Source organism: Anas acuta, chromosome 5, assembly GCF_963932015.1.
Source record: "Anas acuta chromosome 5, bAnaAcu1.1, whole genome shotgun sequence".
Lineage (NCBI taxonomy): Eukaryota > Metazoa > Chordata > Aves > Anseriformes > Anatidae > Anas > Anas acuta.
Window position 1 is genome coordinate 14,761,462 of NC_088983.1, and position 20,725 is coordinate 14,782,186.

Genomic DNA, 20,725 nt, shown 5'->3' on the forward strand with positions numbered 1-20,725 from the left:
CACTTGTATTTGTCATGCTTCCTTTCCAAGTCCCTCTACAGTCACCTACCATATCTTTTCATGACAGGTTCAGTGGATACAAGCTTGCAGCCAGACGTATTTTGGAAATAGTTCTTAAATATTAGATTGTTAAGTGTTTAAGGAAAGAATAACTTTGGTTGTTCACATCCCCTCTCCCCCCCCCCCCAAGAAAGCTACAACACATTGGTGTGTGCATTTGTTTAATGCTTTAGTCGTTTAAACAGAACAAGTAAATTAATTGCAAGGGAAAATATTCAAATATAAATTCGGTAAAGTACATTCTCCTCACAGAGGACTAACCACGTGCCACAGACCTGTGTGCAAAAGAGAGCCTATGAACAATTTTTAGAGCATAGATTCATACCCTGGAGCACAGGATTAACATCCCAAGTGCCAACCTAACAAGATAAAGAAATCAAGCTCTAGAAAACAGAAGCACTGACTGCAGTTGTCTCATCAGTCATAGTTATAACATCACTACCCCAAAGCTATTATAAAAGCTCTATGCGGCCTCTCTAATTAGATTATTCTTCAGCAGGTGTAAGCCAATATAGGTCTACTGAAATCACTGGAACTGATGTCTTCGTTAAGTGTGACTCCAAGAAAGCTACTGCATATACTTAGCACCTAAACATGGCAGAATAAATTAAGATGCACAAATACTGAGTAATACAAGAATACAAAAAGTATGACGGTCACAAAATGCTAGATTAGAAGTTCTAGTATTTCTAGCCAACAGTATCTTTTTAAAAAAAGTCTACCATTCAATACGTACTTGAAAAGTTACAGCAATACAATAGATTTATAAAGAGATTTATATCATTTTTAAAGTAGAAAATACAAGTTACACCTTCCAGCTTGTATTAGCCTTAGCAAATTTCATACAACCTTTGGTTTCAAACCAATACAATGCAAGTAACATTACAGTGCTTACTCATTATTCATTAGGAGAGGATGCTGTACAATTGAGGGAGAAAAGTTGAAAAACAGGAGTACCAAAGTACTGTATTATAGAAAGTAAAGGCTGAAGCAAAAATACTCTTGGGTATATCCTGTACATCATGTAAACAGACATTCAGAACAGTAAACAGGCTAAAATGTCTTTCAAACCTCCCAATTGGTTACAATATAGCATACATACATATATATCATATATAACATCATCTTTAGGGAATGTAGCCTGTTACATCTGAATTTACTTCTGTGCTTAGCTCATTTGCAATTCAGACAATACATTCATATAGTAGCAGTACATCTAATTCACTCTTTGGAGCGTGTTGGTTGCCACAGACACGGACAAGATCAAACAATACTGAGCTTTCCTTTTAACTCAGGTGCTGTTATTATATAATCAACACTCAAGTGTTCAAAAGTCATCTTTCTTGCTACTGAAGCTTAGAATTTTCAGATTTATGCACAGCAAATCAAGCTGAAATTCTATTCTATGCAAAAAAGATCTGTTTTAAACTAATTGCCTGTTCTACCCAATCAATTTCAATTACTAGATGTTAATTAGACAGTTAACTTCTATTTTAAAAAGCATATATGACAATGATCAGTAAGCATACGCCAAAAAAAAAAGATTACTACTTGCCTCTGTAATATTCAGTCTCTACGTATTTTCAAGAGTTTTGGATAGTAACATTTTGAAGAGAACAATTTTTTTTTAAATGTTGTGAGAAGCAAGTTATTTGCTCACCTTCAGCAAGAAGAAAAAATAAGTTTAGTAGTTTTACAGTTTAGCAATAGCACTGTGATATGCACAAATCCTCTGAAGCAAAATGCTATAGATCAGTACTAGTATGTAGCAGATGTTAATGCAAGAAATTGAGCTTAAGATGTTTGTGGCTGTGTTTGTAAGAAAGATTGCAGTGCCTCATACTAAGAATTCCTTCTAATATTAGATATTCTTCACTTCAGGGTAAATCACGACTGATCTTTCTTCAAAGCTTCTAGTCTTTGTAGTAATGCATTTCCAAACACCTCTCGATATGCAGGGCTGAGAGAGTCCAATAAGGAGTAGACAGTTTCATGGTACGGTGTCTGCAAACTGTCATCAGTCTGATCAAAATCGTAAGCTACTATCTGTAACAAAGAAATCATTGGTTAATTTTTTTTGTGATTAGGATCACCTTGCAATGGGAAATAGATACCACAAAGTTTAAGTTTTCCAGTCAGGCCGCACAGTAATATGCAAAGAAGATACTTGATTTAAATTGCAGTCTGTGCTTTCTACTGCGGGGCTTACCGGTAATACAGTATTTAGACTGTTTCAAATACTTTCTTCCAAAACTCAGAATATTAGTAAAAACTGTCATTGTCACCTTTGAAAAGAAGTCTTACATCTATGTAAGATTCTCATAAACACTATAAATGGTAGAAAATGGAGTTGTATACATATTGTGTTAATGATTTATCTGGGTACCTGAGAAACCCAGAGTGTTAACGCCTATAATAAATATGTCCATTGGCTACTTCAGTCTTCATCATTTTGCAGATGTCTATACAAAAATGCCTGTTTTTCCATCAAGTTCTCTTCTCGTTTTGTTTGAAGTAACTAAAGTTCCCCTTTCTAGGGAAACATGTAGAACAGGCTTTCATAAAAGTACAAGATAAATGTGTGTGTTATTTTGATACCACTGAAGTATCTTTCTAGGCACATTTTGAACAAGATCATTACTCAAAACAAAGAGGCATAAGAAATTATAAACAAATTAGTTTACCCTGAGTCCTGCTTCAGTGAGCTCCAGGCAGTACCTGTTCCTTTCCCTGGTTTCCACATTGATATACGCCACATCCTCTGCACATGGAAGGGTTTTTGAGACAAACATATTGCTGACAGCAAAAAGAACATCATTCACAACAGCTTCGGCTTCTAGTCTCATATCTTTCACATCTGTTCCTTCAAAGTCTGTATAATCAGAATCCTCTTCAAATCCTGTATTACTGGGAGACTCCATAGGTTTGCAGTCAGTCTCCATTCTGCATATGGAAACATGCATTTTAGATTATACCGCTACACTCAACATATGTCATTAATAACACAAAACTAAAGGAGCATCTTAAGCAGGCATATTTACCACTGCCCGAAAAAGTAAAAGAGGAGACTCAGTGAATTCGGCAACTAGGGACAGCCCAGCGAACTCCAAACCTTGCTGTTTTGTTCCTGCCAGCACCCAGGAGCTACCACAGGAGCTGCTGCTTCACAGACAGGCAATTGGCAGCGAGTTGTGTAAGGCTCTGTTATGATTCAGCAGCAACTAGCTCTGCACTTTGCTGATCCAGAATGCACTAAGGAAACCAAGTGATGCCAGCAAAAACTGCAATTAACAGCTGCTGAAAATTGGTGAACGTAGTCTATTAGTGAATAATTCACCATCGTTATTGATGAATTTAATACAGATTTCCAAGCGTCTGTGAACCAAATGGGTTATCAGAGGTTATGAGGACAGATTAAAAACAAGGTTTTTGTTTAGCTGCACTAAACAGCCATCCCCTTGCTTGGTTTTTACGCAGTAAAAGCCAGTACGACACACACAGCCGGCCTGCGACCACAAAGCGCCGGCCCCGGCGCTACCCCACACCCCGGGGAACCTGCCCGAGCCCTGCAGCGCAGCCCCGGCAGGAGCAAGCCCCTCGCAGCACCCCGCCACCTCCGTCGCTGCCTCACAAACCCACCCGGCGCCCGCACGCGGCCCCAGCCCAGGCTTAGGCAGCCCCCGAAGCCCGGCGGCTCCGAGGGAAGGCCGCTCAGGGCAAACTCGCGTCGCACGGAGAGGAGCGGGGAGCCGACCCCAGCAGTCCGTCCACTCACCCACCCACCTACCGGCGCGGGCGCCCGGCACCGAAGAGCGCTCGCCCCGCTCGCCCCGGGGCCGCTCCCCGCAGAGCCAGAGCCGGCCCCGGCCCCGGCTCCACCGCCTCCCGCGGCCGCTTCCGCCCCCGCCTCCTCCGCCGGGGACGCCATTTCCTCGCGGACGTCAGGGGGCCGGGCACAGCGCTCGGCGGAGCGGGGGGGGGGGGCGAAGCGGGAAGGAAGGCGACAAACAAACAGCCCGCACCGGCCTGGCTCGGCCCGGCACGGCCCGGCTCGGCACGCAGCGGAGAGCTGACAGGGGGCGCCCCCCCAGCCCTTTCCCTCGCCGCACCCCGCGGCGCCGCCGTCCCCCCCTGCGCCGCTCGCGGGGCGCCGAGAAGATGGCGGCGGCGGCGTGAGGATGGAGCTACCTGCCTGAGGGCAGGCGGTGCCGCCCCTCCGGCCGTGCCTGGCCGCGGGGAGCCCCGGCGGGAACCAGCGCTGAGGGGCGAGGCCGGGCCCGGCGGCTGCCGCTCGCCCCCTTCTCTGTATCCGGCCGCCCCGTCCCGCTGCCCGGCCCCCAGCGCGCCGCCGCCATGCCGTGGCCTTTCTCGGAGTCCATCAAGAAGAGGGCCTGCAGGTACCTGCTGCAGAGGTACCTGGGCCACTTCTTGCAGGAGAAGCTCAGCCTGGAGCAGCTCAGCCTGGATCTCTACCAGGGCACCGGCTCCCTGACGCAGGTCCCCCTGGATAAGTGGGTAAGAGACGCCGGCGCTTCGCCCCCTCGGCTCCTGCTGCGGCTGAGGGACCAGCTGATCGCCTGCCCCCGGCTGCCACCCACTTCGTTTTCAGTACCCGGCCTCCTTATGTAAAAAGTTAGAGCCATAATTAGCGTCTCATCCAGGGAACTCTCCTCTGATGTGCGAACACTTGGAAAAAAAAATAATCTGGGCATTTATTACGGATATATTTTTCCGGCCATGGCTTGGTTTTGTTGTTTGGTTTTGATTATGGATGAGAAAAGAGGTGTTCTGAGTTTAAGTGAAAGAAGGCAGGAGCTGCTGACTTCTCAGGGAGAAGGAGCCAGTGCTGCCCAGGCCACTGGAAATTGTTGCTGTAGTTCCTGAGAATCCTGTTTACTGACTACTGCTAGAGACGATAAAAACACATAGTGATCCCTCTTCTATCTCTGCTTTGTCTTCAGCAGGGAGGCCCTTAGTTCTTTCTGGCAGTGTTGTGCTGGACTTCAGGGACTGTTTTTAGGGATCCCCACAGCCTAGGCTTGGAAATGATGACAGTATGTGTTGACAAGAAATGGGAAGCTGTTTTTAGCTGAGTTAGCAGGTGGGCTGTGTTGCTTTGAACCAACAGAAGTTTTTTCCAGCCCTGTTCTGTATGTATTTATATATACGTATGTATGTGTCTGTACACATACAAACACTTGTACCCTACTGTAGTTACTCAGAAGTCTGTGTCCATGTAGTGTCTTGTAAAGTTTCTTGGGTTAATTACCAATGGCACTGCATTCCACCTGCCAGTCAAATGAGTGTCATGAGGAGCTTTAAGTGCTTCTGTGTGTCAGTCACTGACTTTAAAGGTAGCATGGATGATTAACTATGCAGGCTTAATGCTTCACAAGCTACTGACAAAACACGTTTTTACAATACTGTGCTCTGGGTTCATTTTAAAATGCTTGTGAATGATATTTTCAGATAATGATTTTCCTGTTGTTTATGTACAAGTATGTTGGAAAGTGGCAGGGGACAGACATTTGTAGAAATGCTCAAAATTACCAGGGTTTTAGTGTTGGGAGTTGTTTTCTTCCTTTTCAGTGTTGTCCACATCTTGTTTTCTGTGGCTGGCAGTAAGGCTGTTAGGCTTTGAGTTGTTATGCCCTCTAGTGGGTGTCACGGCAGTCCTCACTAGTCAAACTGACATTATTTGAAATACAAATATTTTGAAATAGAGGCAGTTATAGACAATAGTAAATGAATACTTAATTATGGATACAGAATGATTAAGTGTCTGTACACTAAGGCTTAGGTTATCTTTCCCATTTGTAGATCAACATTTTTCTTTCTGACTTGTAAACAATGAATGACAAGTTTGAGGTTCTCTGCACGTGACTCTTGTGTATGACAGATTGCAAAACAGATGTCACGGAAGTACTACAGCCCCTTTTTTTTCTCTAGTTGTTGTAAGCTTGTTCTCTGCGAATCACCAGGATGACTGTAGTTTTGCATATTATCTCATCCATTTTTGTGGATACATTTATTCATCTTAATATGCAGTAAGATGTACATGCGTTTACAATTTCTACAGATAGAAATACATGGGGCTATTGCTGTAACACCCTTGCTGCCTGGACTGTTGAGAAAAATCAGAATGTGTCCCATGTTATTTGTGGTTGAATGTTAGTGCACATTAAATGAATAGTATTTTAGCAGGTAGTATTGCTGTGATTCCAGCTGCATACTTCCAGTCAAACATGAGAAAAAGTCCTGATGTGAAGGCTGTGCTTCAGTTTTAAAATTTTGCTTAGAATGCTCTAATTAGTGCTTTCTAGGCACAACAGGTATAAAAATGCCTGATTTTTCTTGTCTTTTAGATGGTAAATTTCTATTTCAAAGTAATAAGGAATGTATTTAATAATTTTTGTTGTAGTGTATCTTGCTAGCAAAAAGTTTTGAGGTCAGATTTATTCAAAATTGATTTTAATAACTAGCTTACTTCCTTTTATAGCAAATTAATTTGTAAAGGTTCAAGTAATTTAACCTGATTTGAAAATCACACTGATTCTTTTTTCATACCAAATAATTACTTCTTGCTTTATCTTATGCTACTGCCACATCTATAAATGTTACATTTAATTCAAAATAACATTTTAATGTCTTTGAATCTTCATTGTTTGATTATTAACAACTTTCCTGACAGAACTGTTTCAAGTTCTGTTTTTAAGTTGGTGTCTTTTTCTACTGCTTGAGTGGACTTTGGAACAGGAACTAGGAAAGCATATAAGTAGACAAAATTCTAAAAGCAAATTTACCAAGAGTATAGAACAAGTTAACACAAAGTGACAATTACAACTGGAGACTTATGAATGAAAAAAATCTCATTTTCCGAAGTTTTTGTTCATTTTAGTTTTAAATCATCCTATAGAGATGATAGAACAGCATTTTAAAAATAAATAAAAACTGAAAGCATCCTTTAATTCCTTATCTTTTTAACATATTGAATTTATACTTTTTTGAGGTAAAATCAAAGTTTGTGTTCAAGATAGGAAGGTTGAAACCACACGTTTGTCTGTAGAATGCTGTTTCCTAATACTACAGCCGCAATCTTCAGTAGGGTCTTGGGTACAGCAGAAAGTTACACTTACCAAGTTTGATGTGAGAGTTAGATTGTGTTTATTTTATTATAGCAGCCTAGATAGTTCTTATTTAGTGAAAATTGGAATTATTGAACATTTGAATTAGTGCAAATGGGGCTGCTCTCTTTATATAGATGGAAAAAATGTGTTTGGTTTGAAAAAGGGCTCTTTTGGACTCTGTAGTTGTAATGAAATCACTATGGTGCAAAAAGACCTTTCTGAGGATTACAGAAAACTTCTAAATCCTTAATTACTGCTTCAGAGCTGACTTCCATTTCTGTCATCGATTTCACTCTTTGTGATACCTACAGGAACTTGATTGACTGGAGTTTTGTTTATAAAGTCATTGTAAAGGACTCCATTAATGAAACAGTTTCTGTTGAATATTGGATTGTCAACTGAGTTTCAATTTTTGTAATTTTAAATTAGTGTTGAACATGACTTTGAACACAATAAAATCTAATTTAGAAATGGCAAGTATGGTATGAAGCAAGAGATGATTACTTGGTTGTGTTGTTCCATTGTTGCAGGGAAGGGTCAAATGAGTGTTACATTAAAATTTGTCTTGTGAAATAGGCTTGCCACAGAAACTAGGTACTTACCGTGTTTTTAGTCTTAATATTGATAGAAATTGGTCTTCCAGTATTGGTAGAAAAAGAACGGATGAACCTGTATCAGTATTGTGGTATTTATAACAGTAGGATAGCAGAATTTGTTGATGTGGTATAAAAATACAGGTTATGTAGCTAGCCACAGATAAAACCGTATTATGTTGAAAGCTCAGTAGTGAATGGAAACAAATTATGATGGAATCAAAATACTTGGAAACAGCTGGTTTATTGTTTCTCTAATTCCTTTTCTAATAGATCAATGTTTTCTTACATACAGTGTATGTGTGCATATATACACATATACACATGCATATATATGCATTATTGTTGTTATTATGCTGATTTTTTTTTTCTTGATTCTCTTCTAGTGTCTTAATGAGATCCTGGAGTCTGCAGATGCACCTCTGGAAGTCACAGATGGTTTTATCCAGTCAATTTCTTTATCTGTTCCATGGGGATCGTTGCTACAGGATAACTGTGCGTTGGAAGTAAAAGGATTAGAGATGGTCTTCAGGCCAAGACCAAGGCTTGGTAGGCTTGTTTTTTCATTTTTGAAAAGGAGACTTCACAGTTTTTCAGAGGAAAAAGGCTGCACCTGCTTTAGTCAGTTCTTAGCATTATTTAAAGTGTCATTTTAATTTACATACATTAACAATAGGGAATGTTGTAAAGAAACTGTCAAGTGTTTCCTAATTGGTTGTTCTATTAAATAACTTACAATGTTTATAATACTGATGTATCTTTTCTTCCAAACAGCTTCAGGCATATTGAAATGAAACAGTGCAGCATGGTAGGGAGTTTCTGTTAGCTATTTTTTTTGGTTATTGTGTGCCAAGTGCTGTTAGTCAACATCAGTAGATGTGGACCTTGGCTGTTACGTGGCAGGAGAAGAACACAACAGTGTGAGACTCTGAGCAGGGGGTTCAGTGAGGTACTGGCTTTCTTCAGCAACTTCATAGCAGAATCTGCATTTAGTGTGTATATTTGGATAACGGATACATTTTAATTGCTATCACAGTCTGAAATAATTACTGTAAATACTTATTAGCTTTGGTTATAATTCTGAGAGTATTGTTTGAGCTCTTCTGGTTTGTCTGTATCCATACAAATCTAGATGATCTAGTTTTGATTATTCTGGTGATAAATTTTTAGTGACTCTGAAACTCCCAGAAAATCTGTTAACACTTATTATTATAGCATGTGTGGGACATCCCTGTGCATTTTTAATTTGTGGAAATTAAAGCATGAATGTTTGAAGTATTTTAATTTGTTTTCCTTTTTATAGTGTAAAGAAGATGGAAGAAAATATTTTCTTCCAATATTTTTTCCTTGATTATTCTATATTTCTTTTCATAAATGGAAAAATGCATAAATCTATTCTTCATCTTTCACAGATTACTTTAAGTAACACATTTTCTCCATTTCATTCTTGTTTGTTTGACTGGAACTAAATTTTGAGCAGTCTTACTTTCCCAGTTAAGATTATTTCTTTGAAAGAATGGTAGTATAAGGAGAAAGGTGTATTTGTTCACTTTCATTCATTTATTTCTATTTGATCAACAGTGCTGGTTTTATTTGTTTGCTAAACTGGAATGTTTTGTCCATTTAACATGTTTGCATTTGTGCTTGTTGTACTGTTTGTTTCCTGTACTAGAGTGTTATGTTTGAAGTTTATTACCTTTTCTAACCTAGATTTATAGTGTTTGCTCACAAAAGGCTTGGTGTGAGCTGATAGAGTTTCAATTAAGTTAATCTATCTGCTAAAAAAACCTTGTTCAGTTTAACACATGCTGTGCTCTTGGAATGCTGTTTTATGATTTTATAGTTACTAGGTCAGGTCTGCATTAGACATTTAAACATGTTTAAATTAACATGCTAAGATAACATTTTAAACCTTGTTAAGTCTTCCATCATCTAGAATGTGTTTCAAATGGAATAGGAAACCCAAAAATAATTCTTAAAAACAAAGTTATTTCTCTTATTTCATTTTGCTGATTATGCCTGCAAAATCATACCAGTGTAATAAACTTTAGAGTGAAATTATTTACTTAAAGCAATGCTGAAGATTGGTTAATTTGAATAGTGCTTTCATCCTTTCAAATACCAGAATCTCACCAGTGCAGTTTAAACAGATTAAAGTAATTTAAAAGTAGCGTATCTCATAAAGACAGATCATGACTAAATTTGTTTTTAGGTATGACTTGTTACCAAGTTGTTGAAACTATTTTATTGTTGTCCAAAACGTATTACTTATTTCAATTTGTCTTCATTGTTTCAAAATGTTCACAGACAAATTTATTAAGACTTCTCTTACTTTACAGCATCGGGGTCTGAACCTATGTATTGGTCAAGTTTTATGACCAGTAGTATGCAGCTTGCAAAAGAGTGTCTTAGCCAAAAATTGACAGATGAACAAGGAGAAGGATCCCAACCTTTTGAAGGACTTGAGAAATTTGCAGAAACTATTGAAACAGGTATGAATTCATTATTGAGGTCTGAGTGAACATCACAGTTTTTGTTGTATGTCAGTTCTGCAAAATAGAATCTTGTTTGCCCTAACTTTCCTCACAAATCTTTACTTTATACTTGTAAACAGACAGACAGGACAATAGCTCCTGTATTCAAGGTGTGTGTGGGGGGAATATGCTTAAAAATGTGTGTATGCATACTTCAGTGGACAGAATGAGCCCTTCTTCAGGGCCAAATTGGCCATTGTTTACACCAGAACAATTGAGGTAAATCTGTGCGTGAATGATTGGTGAGGTGCCTTACTTGCGGAGGTACCAGTTTTAGTACATCATGCAAACTTACTGTTCTAAGTGTTGATGCTTTTGAAGAAAATCAAAATGTTTTTTCAACTCATTTTACACAAAGCTGACTTGTTAGGATGTGTATGTCAACGATCACACCATGTTGCTAGATATACTTTAGAAACTATGGTTGCTGTTGTTGAAGTGGAAGAAAATAAGTGTTTATGACCATGTGATGGAATGGAGAGCCTTGTGCTGGAATGTCTGAGCTAAGGGAAACATTTAAAATCAGATCTAGAAATAGAAGTATACAGATAAAGACCCATGGTGCTTATAGCAATGTTTAGGAGTGGAGTCATGGTGTGCAATGCAGCAGATGTTTTAAGGGTCATCCACGTTGAGCCATAGAACAACTTGGTTTGAGTCGCTGTTTGCTCAAGTCCATTATAGTCCATTTCATGGTGTGATTGTACGTATTAGACATTTAGTAGTACTTCATATTGTCACTTGAGATCTTGTTACTTTATTAAACTTAATGGCAATTTGTTTTCACTGAAATAAATATTGAGAACTTTGCCAATTTAAAATGGCCTTTCATTTGGTTTATAAAAGTTGTTACTGAGTAAAGTGACTTAAGTGCTTGCTGTCTTTTAATTTTCTCATTTAAGTTCTACGAAGAGTGAAAGTTACCTTTTTAGATACTGTTTTGCGAGTTGAACATGTGCCAGAAAACTCTAAAAGTGGAACTGCACTTGAAATTCGAATTGAAAGGTAAAGACTTTTAGAAAAATCTATCTGTAGTTATATTTTTTTCAAGACATTTTTTTACTGCATCTTGTACAAAGTATTTTACCATGTGAACATAAACACATCTTTATATACAGTTAGACACTAGATCTTGAGTAGCCCCGTTATAGAGCCAGGGAGCAGTTTCTCCACTGAACTATAACTGCACAATATTTAATCATCAAATTAGAAGAGATCTAGACTTTTCGAAAGACAAGGTAATGACCACTACCACAATTAATGAAAACCGTCTCTCAGACGCTCCAAAGTCATTTGATATTACTGGCAAATCAGGCCACCTCTTACTCAAAAGGGATAAATAGCATGCTGTTTTGATATTTGATACAATTTATTTATGGAAAGTCAGATGTATTTTTCCACTGCAGATTCTCTTATGTGGAGACTTGCACCAAAAATTTATGGGACTGGAATACATATTCTCTATATTCAAATTCAATATTGACACTGAATATTACTTTCAAATAGTGCTTGTAGACAACATAAAAATATTAGATGGTAGATTTTCCAAAAAACAGGATTCTGAAGCAAGAGTTACATATGTCCTAGTGGAAACAGTGTTGGGCAGACTCCTTCGTTTTACAGTCAGATTAGACATAAGTACTAGGGTAATACACCAGGATATATTTACACTAGAAGCATGTTGCAATTGTCCTGTAGAAAATTGAAGGTTTCCACCCATTCCCAGAGAGTGGTGGTTTCTCCTTTCAGGACAGTCTACGGCATTGTAAATAGTCTGAAGAGGGAGAGAGCATGTACAAACTTAGAGGCTAAATGGCACAATAAAGGTAAAAATTTGCATGCTCCTACCATCTTTATTTCCTTGCTTTTGTCTCCCAGAACTATGTACTGTGATGAAACTGCTGATGAGTGCTCTGGAATTAATGTACATCAGCCCACAGCTTTTGCTCACAAGTTACTTCAGCTCTCAGGTGTCTCTTTCTTCTGGGATGAGTTTCCCGCATCAACAAAGTCCTCCCCAGTGTGTTCAGCTACACAGCTGGTAAAATAAAATGCATTATGTAAGAATGTAAAGTGATGAAGCATAGAATATATTGTTACACTGATGTATTAGATTCATTCTAAAGGATATAGAAATTGAACTTTTACTTGCATCTGTATTTGCTAACGTTCATAAACACTTCTGTTGATTTTTGACAAGGGGGAAGGAAATAGAGACTTTATTACTGAGTAAAATTCAGGATGTATTGTACTGGAATCGGTTTGCAAGTTTAATGTGTGGAAGTCCTCTATAACTTGCTATTCTGTGGAAATTTGCTCCATTTTTTTGTGATGGCCTGATGTTTCAGATTTTCATGTGCCTTGTTTCTTCATGGTTATTAATAAGTGTTTTTTTTAATACCACTATCAAATTTATATTTGTGTGAAATTATCATTTGTGTGATAAACTTATCTGAAGTGCATGTTTACATCTCATGATAAGAAATGCCATATATTCTAATTCCTATCTCTGTAACATTTTAAGGCAACTGAGCCAAAGCTTTCACCTAGCTGGAACCCAAAAATCACTTATGAGCCACATCCGCAATTAACAAGAAACTTGCCAGAAATTACTCCTTCTGACCCTGTACAGATCAGTAAGCTGATTGGTAGAATGGAGCTGAGCCTAACATTAAAGCAAAATGAAGTACTTCCTGGAGCTAAGGTTAGTCAAGCTTTCCTGGTCTTTAAAATTATTGGTTATGTAGGACTTTTTTTAACTGTACATAAAAATGGTGAGATTTTCACCATTCAAAAGGGTCGGCTTAGGTTTTGTTTTAGATTCGCTACATTCAATACCAATGTGTATGTCTAATAAAACATCTTTACAATGGATATCTGATATCTTCCCAGGACATATCATAAAATACAGGAAAAAAAAAAAAGGAAAATATAAATATAAAAAAATAGAAAAAAAATATAGATATGTTATCTGTTTAAAAAAAAATCCCCTAACAATTATACAGTTTTTAAACTTATAAATAAGAGTAAGTCAAGTGTGGGTTTGTGGGTCTCTTGTTTTTTCTTAAGTAAACACGTTAACTACTTAGATATTCTCCTGCTATTTCTGTGCAACGCAAACAGTAGAAGGAACTGCAGGAGGACAGTTAATTAAAATTACATTTGGAAGTACAAGAAATGCATTGAAATTTCTTAAAGGAGGGTTCTTGCATCTTGGAGATGGAATGAATTTATGTATTGCAGTAGGTCCTGAGGAAATCGTTTTGTTTTCATGAAACTCCTGCTGCTATTCATTTATCCTTTTTTCTTGTAGCACTATGACTAACTTTGCCTATGTATGCATGGAATGTTTAAATGGCTGATTAAAAACACTGTAAATGGATATAATTACTTCTAGAATTACAAGTAGTCCTTAAATTCTTACTTAGGTTGCAGCACTATTAAACATGTGAATGTTTCTACTTTTGAGTTTTTATGTTAAAATTTATAGCAATAACATAATAATGCTATATTTAAATGCTAGTAGTTAAAATAATATTTTGACTTTGACGTAAAAATACAGGAAACAAAGCAGTTGAAAATAAAGCTTTTTTTTTTTTTTTTTCTTTTCTTTAAAGGTGTGAATAGATGAGTAAATTTGTATAAATAGATGCCCCTTGTCTCCAATTTTTAAAAAATCTATTAACCATTGCAGGGAAATTCTGTTCTACTAGAGTTTTCTTCCATGGGCTGCAAGGGCATCTTGGCTCCAGTGTCTGGAGCACCTTCTCCCCGTCCTTCTTCTCTAACCTTGGGTGTTGCAGGATTGTTTCTCATAGCTGTTTTTTTTCCTTGCAGCCTACATAGCATTTTGCTGTTTCTTAAATATGTTGTTGCAGGGGTCAAAACCTGCTTCGCTGATGAGCTCAGCTGTGTCCTGAGGAGAGTCTGGTGCCGGGCCGGCTATAACCAGCCCTGCTCAGCATGGGACAGCCCGTGACCTCTTCTCACAGAGGCCATTCCTGCAGCACACCCTGCTACCAACACTTTGCCACCTACACCCAATATAATGAATATAGGATTCTGGAACTGAAAAATAAATCTATAGCAGTTCTTAATATAAATTTAGCTTGAGCTGTTATCACAAGATACGTGGCTTACTCTGTGGTATACCATGTTAAAACAAGTAGACTTTTAAAATCATTCTGCTCTTTTGGAATAAAGTATTTAAATCTGTTAATCTGTACACTGAAGAGAAATTCTAGAGAGAACCTTTGCAGTTTTCAAGGTCTACTTCAGAAGGAGCTGATTTCAGTATTTTGTAATTAGTACATAAAAACTAAATGTATACTTCTGGTTGCTTCTAAAATTATTAAAGAAGCAAAACTACTAGCATGTAAATGGTATTCTTGAATTTTCCTGCTAGGTGATTCCGTATTTAATTTAATCAACTAAACAGTCAGTGAGACAGGTCTGTTCATCTTGCCAAGCTACAGATCAGAAGCAATACACTGTTAAAAGTTCTAGCTGTTGGATGACAAAAGTATTGCTGGGATGGCTGTATTCTTCACAGCATCAAAATGTATCATCAAAATATTTGAGTCAAGACTTCTCAAGAAAAATTGTGTTCATTAATTTTTGTCCTTTTTTTTTTTTTTTGCAGTTGGATGTAGATGGACAGATAGACTCTGTACATCTGTTTATGTCACCAAGGCAGGTGCATCTTCTGTTGGACATGGTAGCAGCTATTGCAGGACCAGGCAAGTGAGCATTCCGTAAATGTTAAATGTGTATTTAGGTTGACGGGAATGAAAATTTGTAAGATAAACAAGTTTCTTCAGTGGAAAAAATGTTGTGGTGGTAGATTAATAATTTTCATCTGTTTTTAGCAAAATGCTCTGCGTATTACTATAATGCGATTTTTATTCAGTTGCAGATTGTTGGTAATGAAAATGCAGGTAATTATTTTTTTATTTTTATATATATATTTTTAAAGACTAGAGATTGGGAAATGGAAGTTGGGGAAAGTCAGCAGGCCAGAACATTTCTGGTTCTTACAGCTTCTGTTTGACCAGAGGGTTTAGGTTGAAGCGTTCCAGTTCGTTCTGTGTCCTATGCTTTAGAGACATTTAGAGATTGTGTCCATTAGTCTCTAAAGCTGACCCAGAAATATACAGTGATACCATATGTGAACATATCTGCATATATGATCTTAAGACAGTCACTTCAGACTTGAAAGTAATGCTAAAGAGAGAATAATCCATCTTGGAAGCATAAAATCCCCAAAACAATGCGTACATATACATCTGATACACAACAGATGTGTGTGCATCTACAGATAGACATGCATATAAATCTACACAGCAATGACAATTGGTTAATTTTCAGATTCAGAATTTAATTTTCTTTGGGATACTGGTGAGGAAGTAACAGTGAGTTTTGTGTCTTCTTAATTTAGAGAGCCTAAGCAGGATAGAATTGTCAAATAAAGATAGGAAGAACCGACCGATGAAGCAGGAAGATGAGTATCGAATCCAGATGGAGTTGAAACGTTATTTAAGAAAAGAGTCTTTATCTGCAGGAGCCTCATCTGAACAAAGCTTCTATGAGACAGAGACTGCCAGAACTCCTTCTAGTCGTGGCAAGTATAAAAGATGATGCAGTGTAGCAAATAACCTGTTGTGAAAATTACATACATTGAGTGTTGATCTTTTAGTCTTAGTAATTTTAGTATCAAAAGAACTTTGACATACTACTATTCAGTGTTACTAATTGTACTGCTGAAAATGAACTTACAGTATTAGGCTGGATTTCATTCAGTGTTTCATTAAAAGTGTTCAGTAATCTATGTTATTTTGCAACATTGTAAATACATGTGAACTGTAGTATCTTTTCAAAATATGGTTGAGAAAAGTAATAGTTGCATTGCACTAATATTTTTATTTGTTTAAATATTCTTACTGTTTTTTAATATGAAAATGAAAACTTTGATTTGTAAAAAGGTGTGAAATTATAGAAACTATGCCAATTTGAATGTAAAAACAGAGTGGTTGACATTTTATTTTTCTTTCAATTTTTTATAATTTCTGTCTGTATGTACTACTTGTTTTAGTGTCAGGAGAACCTGGAGCTTCTGTGAACAATATATTTAGCTGGTTATTCTGTCTTGCCATTGGATTTCTGAACTTAAAAATACATTCCCATTAAAAATAAAGTTAGTTTTTTACTTCAGAAAGTAACTCTTTATTATCCTTGTTTCTTACTAGAAGAAGAAGTTTTTTTCTCGATGGCTGACATGGACATGTCTCACAGCCTTTCCTCTCTTCCACCTCTTGGAGACCCTCCTACTATGGATCTAGACTTGTCTTTGACTAGTACATACACAACTACACCAGCAGGATCTCCGCTGAGCACTACGGTGGTATGTATAGTATTAACTGCATTTAAAATCTCTTTGAAATCAACATTTTTTCTGTGAAACGGTTAGATAAATATTCTTTGCAATATCAAGAACTGTTACTAGTCAACACTTCCTGTTACCGCAATTTTGCATCCTTCTGTCTGTGTATAGACCTGAAATTGTTTAAGAGCTGTCTTGAGGCATGAAGTTATTTAGTGCTGATAGTATTCCTTGTCAGCTATGGAAGCTGTATTGGAAAGTGTTTTTTGTTTGGCTACCAGGACAGGAAATGGAAAGTACTTGTTTTGAAATTCCTCAGAAATTAACAATGGTCATCTGTGAAAGACCCTTTGATTTTTCACAACTGTCTATTTGATATCTGAGTCTTGTTTTAACATGGACTATGCTGGCAATGACAATGAAAATACAAAATCATTATATTCATTTCCTAGAGAACAAAAAATTACTCTGTTAACAGATCTGGGAAAGATGGAGATATTAGGTGCCTAGCGTTTTACTTGATTAAAGCTATGGAGAATGTATGCTTTTTACAGAGAAACAAGATAATAGATGTTCATTGAGAGAGCAGCTTTATCCAGGTTTATAAATACGTGGATAAAGACTACTATAGAATTAAAAAACATAGCCTAAAGCATATCTACATCATACAGTTGAGTGTTAAAATGCCATGAAATAGCGTGCTGTTGATTGTTTATGCATGTCTCCACGTTCCTTTGCCTTACTGTTTATATGTTATCTAATAAATAAGTATATGAACATCTATTTAGCAAACTTACGATGTAGCATATTTTTGTTTTAGCTTCAACCAACTTGGGGTGACTTTCTTGACCGTAACAGACAAGAGCTACAACCTCCAAGGGGTTCTTCACTTACAGCCAATGTGGTTCACCAGACTTCCTTAAGAAGGACATGTAAGTAAAAATGCTGTCTTACATTCTACTCTCCAGATCGTTCTGGAAAGAAATTGTTAATGGAGCAGCTTGGTAAAAAGAAATGAAAATCAAAAGAAAGATCATGTTATGAATGTTTTATTGCTGAAAAATTATATCGACAAACTTTTGTATTTCAGCTATTCCATCCAGATCTGTTTCTGTGGATGAATCCAGACCTGAGCTTCTTTTTAGACTGGCAGTGGGAACTTTCTCAGTGTCTGTACTTCATATTGACCCTTTACCCCCACCTGAAAGTTCACTGAACCATAACCCATTGACACCAATGGCTCGGGATTTCTTTGCCCGAATAGAAAAGATTGAGCCAGCTAAGTTTGCAACAGAAGATTTTCTGTCTTTCCGAGAAGTGTTTGCAGAAGCTTGTTCTCATGATCACCTTAGGTATAACTTTGCTTATTAATAAATCTAATTTAAGTACATATATTTATCTCTTAAGTAAACTTGAATAAAATAAAGAAGTTTATTTCCATTGGAAATGCCACTTAATTGAATTGCATTGGACTTGTTTGTTAACTTCGAAATAGCCTTGTATTTTGACACCTGTTGTCCAAGATGTATTTTTAATACAAAAAAAAAGAAGCAAAAACATAAACACTAAAGTAAGTCTAGCACCTTTTTATGATTGATCAGTTAATCTAGGTAAAGTTTACTGCAGAAAGCTACAGAATCAGGATCATTAAGTAAAATATTTCTTTAGAAACAGATGTATTTTTAGTACCGTCTTTACTGCAATAGAGGGATTTCTGTTTGGAAATTTCTGTTTGGATTTCTGTTTCTTAGGTTTTTACTTAGTGCAAAATAGTATAGTATTAGTAGGGATAAGAAATGTGGGGAAAAAAAAAAAGTTAACAACAGCCCTACAGTTAGTCAGGTAGCAATTTTTTTCCTGGAAATTTTTACTGTCCCAGTACAGTGTATGATACAGAATGTTTAAGGGTGTAAACGTGTTTTCTTACCTTGTGCATATAAGCTAGACTTCCTTAGGCACCTGACTTTTTCCTTGTTTATATAAGGATTTCCATCTTTATGTGAATTATACCTTAAGTTAGATGTCTGAAGTGGTCTTCATGAATTTCTCCACACTGACCATTGTTGAACATATGACAAGTGAAATCCTTTATCTTTATTGCTAAAGCTACAATGAGAAATGTCTTTTTAGCTTTTAAAGAAAAAATTGTCAGTTTTAACGATTTTTTTAAAAAGCTTGTAGTGATCCTTTTTTTTTTTTAACATCTATATGTTTAAAGATTGACTTTTCATAATTTTATTATTTCATGCTACTTTCTGTAATTCATAATTTTCATAATTCAGATTTATAGGTACTGGCATCAAAGTGTCATATGAACAGAGACAAAGGTCTGCTTCTCGAAGTTTCAGTACTGATTTATCCATTGGGGATATGGAGTTACTGGAATGCCTTTTCTCTACTGACTCTCATTCCATTCAGCCTCACTATACAGAGGTATGTTTTTTTTTTTTTTAAATTAAAAAAAAAAAAGGCAGTGAGTACCCCCAGAAGAAATTTGGATTGTATAATTTAAAATGTTAGATTTTAACTTAGTTACAGTTATTAAGTTATAAGTTTTATAAATGCTATGGTTTTAAGATGCATCTCATATTTTAATTGTAAGCTCAAATGGTAAACCAGACTGCTGTCATTCCTGACAAAAATAGTATTCGGTAGCCACATTTTGGTAGTTTACCTCTCTTTAAAATAGTCTTAATGTAATTTGGGAATTAGAGTAAGATTTTTTTTCAAAAACTAACCCGTGGAGTTACGCAATAGGAAGGCTTCTTTAGGTGATGCTTGTTGTTCCAACTCTTTAATGATGAGAGGCATCATTAGAAGTAACTGAACAAATGAATTAAGTAAGTGGATGGACCAGGGCTCTGTTCACTGACTTGAATCCAGGATTGCATGCTATCTGTTCTAGGTAAAAATGTCATAAATATATTTTCCTATGGCCTCCTTATCCACTAATTATTTTTGACTCTTTTATTCTAAAGCTGCTGACGTTTCATTCTGAAGAAGAAAAAGATTCTCATGCTCTGCCATGCCTTCAGCTTCATTATAAGCATTCAGATAACAGAGGACCTCAGGTAAGGAGGGAGATTACAAACACCAAGTTTCTGCATAATAGCATTTGTCTAATTCTGTTCATTTTAACAGAAAGGTACCTTGTACAACTGAGGGTCCTTAACTCTCAGCTATTATAATTTGTTTCAGTATGTCGTTTTTAAGGATTTTAGTACTTTTTCTCTTTCTTTTCAGGGTAGTCAAGGAAGACTCAGTTCTATTCCACAGAAAGCAGAGTTACAAATAAAGTTAAGTCCGGTGTTTTGTGAGCTGGATATTAGCATTGTAGATAGATTAAATTCTTTACTTCAACCACAAAAACTAACTACAGTGGAGATGATGGCATCTCACATGTACACTTCTTACAACAAGCACATAAACCTGGTAAGTTGATTTTTTTTTTTTTTTTTTTTTTCAGCAGGAATACAGGATAGTCTATTTTTTGTTTGTTTTTGTTTTTAACTTCTGATAAAGAACAGTGGCTATCTCATTTTAGTGATTGTATGCTTGATAACAAACCTGAAGTCAGTGGTAAATTCTTTTACTTTTTCTGTTTACTTTGTTTTAGCATAAAGCATTTACTGAAGTTTTTCTGGATGATTCACATACTCCTGCGAACTGTAGAGTTTCGGTTCAAGTCACTGCCCCCGCATTAAATCTGTCTGTTCGCTTCCCAATACCTGACCTGCGGTCAGATCAGGAAAGAGGACCATGGTTTAAGAAATCACTTCAGAAGGAGATTCTTCATCTTGAATTTGCAGATATGGAATTTAAAACTGAGTTTATAGGAGGATCAACTCCAGAACAAGTTAAATTAGAACTTACATTTAAAGAGCTAACTGGTAAGAATATTACGTTTAAGTATTCTTTTTTTATATATTTTCCCAGAAATTATGCAGTTGAGACAAAGGTAGTCTTTTATGGATTAATCATGACTATTTTTCCTCTTGAAGGAATGCTTTTCCATCTGCATTTTGAAGCAGA

At 36.8% G+C, this 20,725-nt stretch overlaps 2 protein-coding genes across 6 annotated transcripts in view; one reads left to right on the forward strand and one right to left on the reverse strand.

The window, feature by feature from the left end:
* Positions 1-204: 204 nt before the first annotated feature.
* Positions 205-4,589, reverse strand: GSKIP (GSK3B interacting protein). Of its 3 annotated transcripts, none has more exons than XM_068682861.1 (3): positions 4,462-4,589; positions 2,745-3,003; positions 205-2,106 (listed from the first exon to the last, which is right to left on the reverse strand). In XM_068682861.1, the coding sequence occupies exons 2-3, from the start codon at positions 3,000-3,002 to the stop codon at positions 1,948-1,950; spliced, it is 417 nt and encodes a 138-aa protein (XP_068538962.1). In that variant the 5' UTR covers position 3,003; positions 4,462-4,589; the 3' UTR covers positions 205-1,947. The 3 variants fall into 3 exon arrangements, with proteins under 3 accessions (XP_068538962.1, XP_068538959.1, XP_068538960.1); XM_068682858.1 differs by lacking the exon at positions 4,462-4,589 and adding an exon at positions 3,848-3,998; XM_068682859.1 differs by lacking the exon at positions 4,462-4,589 and adding an exon at positions 3,844-3,976.
* The window catches only part of ATG2B (autophagy related 2B), a 44,566-nt gene continuing 27,849 nt past the window's right edge, over positions 4,009-20,725 (forward strand). For 2 of the 3 annotated variants that reach the window (XM_068682839.1, XM_068682838.1), the window contains exons 1-15: positions 4,009-4,575; positions 8,167-8,329; positions 10,120-10,272; positions 11,217-11,319; positions 12,193-12,355; positions 12,839-13,018; positions 14,957-15,057; positions 15,756-15,934; positions 16,560-16,714; positions 17,514-17,625; positions 17,784-18,045; positions 18,976-19,126; positions 19,672-19,764; positions 19,937-20,125; positions 20,310-20,583. In XM_068682839.1, the coding sequence (XP_068538940.1) occupies positions 4,414-4,575; positions 8,167-8,329; positions 10,120-10,272; positions 11,217-11,319; positions 12,193-12,355; positions 12,839-13,018; positions 14,957-15,057; positions 15,756-15,934; positions 16,560-16,714; positions 17,514-17,625; positions 17,784-18,045; positions 18,976-19,126; positions 19,672-19,764; positions 19,937-20,125; positions 20,310-20,583 (2,440 nt within the window). In that variant the 5' untranslated portion in view covers positions 4,009-4,413. The remainder of the gene's footprint in view (positions 4,576-8,166; positions 8,330-10,119; positions 10,273-11,216; positions 11,320-12,192; positions 12,356-12,838; positions 13,019-14,956; positions 15,058-15,755; positions 15,935-16,559; positions 16,715-17,513; positions 17,626-17,783; positions 18,046-18,975; positions 19,127-19,671; positions 19,765-19,936; positions 20,126-20,309; positions 20,584-20,725) is intronic. The other variant, XM_068682837.1, reaches the window with a different exon arrangement.